Source organism: Sardina pilchardus, chromosome 22, assembly GCF_963854185.1.
Source record: "Sardina pilchardus chromosome 22, fSarPil1.1, whole genome shotgun sequence".
Classification (NCBI taxonomy): Eukaryota; Metazoa; Chordata; class Actinopteri; order Clupeiformes; family Clupeidae; genus Sardina; species Sardina pilchardus.
The window spans coordinates 20,308,963-20,313,962 of NC_085015.1; the positions used below are offsets into that span (position 1 = coordinate 20,308,963).

Consider the following 5,000-nt stretch of genomic DNA (forward strand, 5'->3'; position numbering starts at 1 on the left):
CACCAATACAGTCTTAGAGGGGAAAAAATGAAACGGAAAAAAATAAATGAATTAAACACATTTCAGATCTAGTCTTTCGTGTCACTGACTTCCAAGTCCTTTTGAAGTGAAATTAATTTTTTCTATGGTTTTTTTGCATTTCAAGTGCTCAAGAGATCTATTCCATGGGGGTTGGATCTCCGTTCCCGTCTCCGGGTTTCATAGAAGGATTCCCAAAAACACTGACGCTAGAGTGAGCCAGCTAGCTACCTGAAAGCCGTATTGGCACTGATAGACCAGAACACAGGATTGCGTAGTGCGTACGCTGGATGGCTACCTGTCCCTGTGTGTGTGTGTGTGCGTGTGTGTGCGCTATTCTTCCTCTTCATGGCTTAGTTTTCTTGCCCTCCTCTCCACTCTCTCTATCCTACTTTCATCTGCCCTCTGTCTTCTGTTTAAGGAGGCTGGGACTTTGCAACCCAATTGCAATACCTTTCTCTCTCTCTCTCTCTCTCTCTTATACATCCACCCACACATAAACTCTCTCTCTCTCTCTCTCTCTCTCTTTCTCACACACACACACACACACACACACACACACACATCTACACAGGGATAACACAGCGACACTTCATGTTATTCGCATTCCCATACATTAATATGCTACACATGCATAGGCTCGTATGGTGGGGATCAGACCAAGGATAAAATGATTAATATCACTAGTCCATCTGGAAGGGAGGGGGTTAGGAGGCTCTCTGTGCGCTCCAGTGATTCTACTGACGGTGTGTGTGTGTGTGTGCGTGTGTGTGTTCGGGGGAGGGGTGGAGGGTATATGAGTTCAGTGAACTCCCAGTCAGACAGAGTAGGACAGACCCACAGAGACACACATACACAGGCCAGACGACTTGTCTCTTCACACACACAGCAGACACTCACTCACTCACTCACACACACACACACACAAACACACACACACACACACACAGAGAGAAGATCATCATCATCTAGATAGACAAAGAGACATACACACGTACACCTACATGTCACACACACACTTCAGTCTGTAAAAACACTTGAATAAGTCTGTGAAATATAACATTACCTAAAAAGCACCATGTCCAAACAGAATGCTATACCCCAACGCTGACGTATAGGGGCTGAGGAGCCTGCATGAGTATGGTGCCGCAGGTGTCGAGAGAGGAAGTGACTTATGACAACCAGGTGACCCACTTCCTGAAGGAGGACACCCAGCCTGCTGCAGTATGGATGTGTTCTGTGCGCACACTCTATATGGATGCAGCACTCTCAGGCACAAACCAGCGCACTTATTCAGAACTTCAAGATTGATTGATTATTGGAAATTTTTTTTTGGAAATAGCCAGAGAGAGAGTGTGAAAAAGAATGAGAAAGAGGTGTAACAAGACAGAGAGAGAGACGGAGAGAGAAGCAGAAGAAAGAATGTTTAAAAAATGTGACTGGGGTGCCAACACAGCCAGAGAGTCACATATCAACAGAAAATGAGACAGAGATGCGGATGAGAGGAGCAGAGAATAGAGGAAAAGGGAAAAAAAGGGAAACAGGATGAAGAATGCGAGGAAGAGAAATAAAACGAGAGAGAAAGAAGCGACAGAACCAAAGGTAGGGAGGGAGAAAATGATAGAGCGAGCGCTAGAGGGAGAGAGAGAGAGAGATGAAGAGACAGGATAAGAGATGGGGTTAGAAAGGAGAGAGAGAAAGATGCAGAGAGAGAGAGAGAGAGAGAGAGAGAGAGAGAGAGAGGCGACTCTTGGCAGCTAATGATGTGTAGTCTCCACGACAGGCAGAAAAGACACAGAGAACAGTGGGAGCACTGGAAGTAGCTTTATAGTCACATACAGAGAGATGCTTCAGAAGAAACATTTCTAATGACAGCTGCATACACACACACACACACACACACGCACACGCACTTTCAGAAACACATGTACGCTACCAGCTGAACCTATTATGTGGTTTCATGATGCGTGAATAAGTGTGTGTCTGTTAGAGAGACGCACTGTCTACTCTTCAGTGTGTGTGAAAGTGCCTATGTAAATCTAAGACTGTGACGTGTATGAGTGGCTATCTGAATATGAACCACTGTGTATATGTATGTACTGTATGTATGTGTATGTGTGTGTGTTGGGTAATGCGTGTGTATATGATGTGTTTCCAGTATTGGTGCGCTGAAGAATCCTTGTCTGCTGTCAGCTCTTACTCCATAGCACCGGAAGACCAGTCAGTTTGGCATCGCTGCTAAATTAACACCTCTGCTACATCTCTGATGCAATTTCAGATATTTGCTCTCTCCCCCACCCCAATCCTGGGGTGAGTTTCCCAAAACCATAATTGCTAACCTGTTAGGAACGTACTGGTTGGCGATGGGAAACTGCATTGCAACAAACAAAATTGCTAACTTAGTTAGCAACTATGGTTTTGGGGAAACGCACTCCGGTTTATTATCCCAAACAACTGCACCAATTCGCCCTTTCCTCTACTTAGTTATATATACAATGAGCTACATTTCTACTATGTGATCACACCACAGTTCAGCAACAGCTTTTCATATTCACTCTTCCCTGGTGATCATCTGTGCCTGAAATGTGGTGGCGATCTTTCCGAACGCACTCAGTGTGCCCCGCCCGAACGTGGCCATGTTGCACTTGGAGGTCGCTCTCTCCTTCCTCCGCGGCCCAGTGCAACCTTAACTACATCAGCTACTTCTATCAGCAAGCATTACAATGTCATTTTATTATTCTATTATTCAATAGAAAAACAATACAATAATAGGCTAGCTACATGTGATATGACTTCTTATGTTAAATACAATAATCATCTCCATAAAGATTTCATGTGGCAGGGTTATCCCTGACTTTGGAACTACAGCCTCACACCACAGAGGTTATTCATTGTGCTTTCATTAGTGTCCGTCTGCCTTATACTATCACGTTCACACTAACAAGAATGAGTTATGTAGACTTATTGATTACTAGCGTTGATAGTAAGGTCCTTATGGAAAGATCTTATCTTCATTTTAAAGATCATCACCACCCTTTCTCTCTCTCACTCTCTTTTTTTAGGCCACTTTTGGGCCGACCAAAAAATATTCTTTGCAACCTTATATAAATAGTGTGCTTTTGCAGATTTCTACACAGATAAAAATGCATACCAAACAAACACACACACACACACACACACACACAAACACACACGCACACACACAAACACACACACACACACACACACACGCTGAAGACTATAAAATATCCCTGTAATCTAACAGCATGATGTTGTACTGTGTTAACAAACGAGCACAACAGGAAGTCAAGTGATGAAGTGGAAGCAGTGCCACCCAATCAGCACCAGGAATGGGAGGGGCCAAAGGCCCAGGGAGGGTCATTGTTTTGAGCCTTTTGCCCCTAATTGTCTCAATTCATATCTCTCCTTTATTGGTGGAGGGAAGTATCAGAGAGGCCCTGTGATTGGTTGGTGATGGATTCAGTAGACATCAGGGGTGAGTGCTGGAGTGAATCTCTGGAGTCTGGCTTCAGGTTGTTGTGAGGGAAAAACCAAACCAAGTGTGAGGATGCCTGCTGGGATTGGTTGACATGATGGGTCAAAGTTCAGAGATTAAAGGTCCTTGATCTTGTTTTGGCATGATGCAGTGCCCTGGCAACAAGTGAGTATGTGTTTGGGGACACGTAATGGAGTTGTATATTGTGTGTGTAATATGTTCAATTGGAGACAGAAATCAATGGGGGAAGGGAGTCACTGTCTCTCTCTCTGTGTGCGTGTGTGTGTATATGTGTGTGTCTGTGTGTATATGTGTATGTGTGTGTGTGCATGTGTGTACGTGTGTGTGCATGTGTGTGTTCATGTGTGTACGTGTGTGTGTGTGTGTGTGTGTGCATGTGTGTGTGTGTGTGAATGTGTCTATGTATGTGTGTGTGTGTGTGTGTGTGTGCCACAGACGGACACTAGAGTGTGTCATTCTTGCTGGCGGTGCCTGCTGGGTGCTAGTCTGCTGGGGTGTGATCTGTCTTCTGATAGGCTGGGGGAGGTAAAGGAGGGCGGAGCATCACACACAGATCTCAATGGGCGTGGCCATCATCATCTTGCTCTTGTCCTTGCGATTGGGGGACGGGCTCTTAGACGCCTCCTCCCTGGAAGAGTGCGGCTCCGACAGGATGCTGCGTTTGAGGGGGGCGGGCCTTAGGCAGGAAGTCCCGGGCGGCGGGGAGGGCTCGGCGTGCCGGTGGGCGGCGCGGGAGGAGGAAGCGGGCCCCGCCCGACAGGTAGCGCGCCGGCGGTGGTGCGTGAGCAGCTCGTACTTGAGGAAGTAGAAGACGTCCTTGACGGCGCAGCGGCGGTCCGGGTCGGCGGTCAGCAGGCGGCCGAACATGCGCAGCGCGTCGTCGGAGAAGCGGCGCCACTGCGAGGGCACCACGGCGGTCGGGCAGCCCGCCTGCTGCCAGCGGAGGAACTCGGCGTAGAAGGCGTCGGCGGGCAGCGCCGCCTCCCAGGGGAAGTTGCCCGTCAGCATGCAGAAGGTGAGCACGCCGAACGCCCACGCGTCCTGCGCGGTGGCCACCGTCACGCCCTCGGCGCCCGACGCCTGGCACACCTCGGGCGCCGTGTAGGGGATGGTGCCGCTGACGCGGCGGACCCGGCTGCCCGCCCGCCGCGTCATGCCCAGGTCGGCCAGCTTGACGCGCCGGCACTCGCGGTCGAACAGGAGCACGTTCTCGGGCTTGACGTCGCGGTGGACGAGCGCGCGCGAGTGCATGAAGTCCAGCGCCAGGCCCAGCTGCTGGACACAGCGCTTCACCATGTCCTCTGGAAGACCAGCCTGGGGGGGAGGGAGAAGGAGAGAGGGAAAGAAGAGGGAGAGGAGAGAGAGAGAGATGGGGGGAAAGGAAAGAGAGAGAGAGAGAAAGATGGGGGGGGGACAGAGAGGGGGTGGAGAAAAAAGGTGTGTAGAGAAGAAAAAATGTATAGAG

General features: G+C 49.0%; 1 protein-coding gene across 1 annotated transcript in view; it reads right to left on the minus strand.

The window, feature by feature from the left end:
• Positions 1 to 4,020: 4,020 nt before the first annotated feature.
• Positions 4,021 to 5,000, minus strand: part of sbk1 (SH3 domain binding kinase 1) — a 3,999-nt gene continuing 3,019 nt past the window's right edge. The window contains exon 4 of the mRNA XM_062526781.1: positions 4,021 to 4,849. Coding sequence (XP_062382765.1) covers positions 4,079 to 4,849 — 771 coding nt within the window. The 3' untranslated portion in view covers positions 4,021 to 4,078. The remainder of the gene's footprint in view (positions 4,850 to 5,000) is intronic.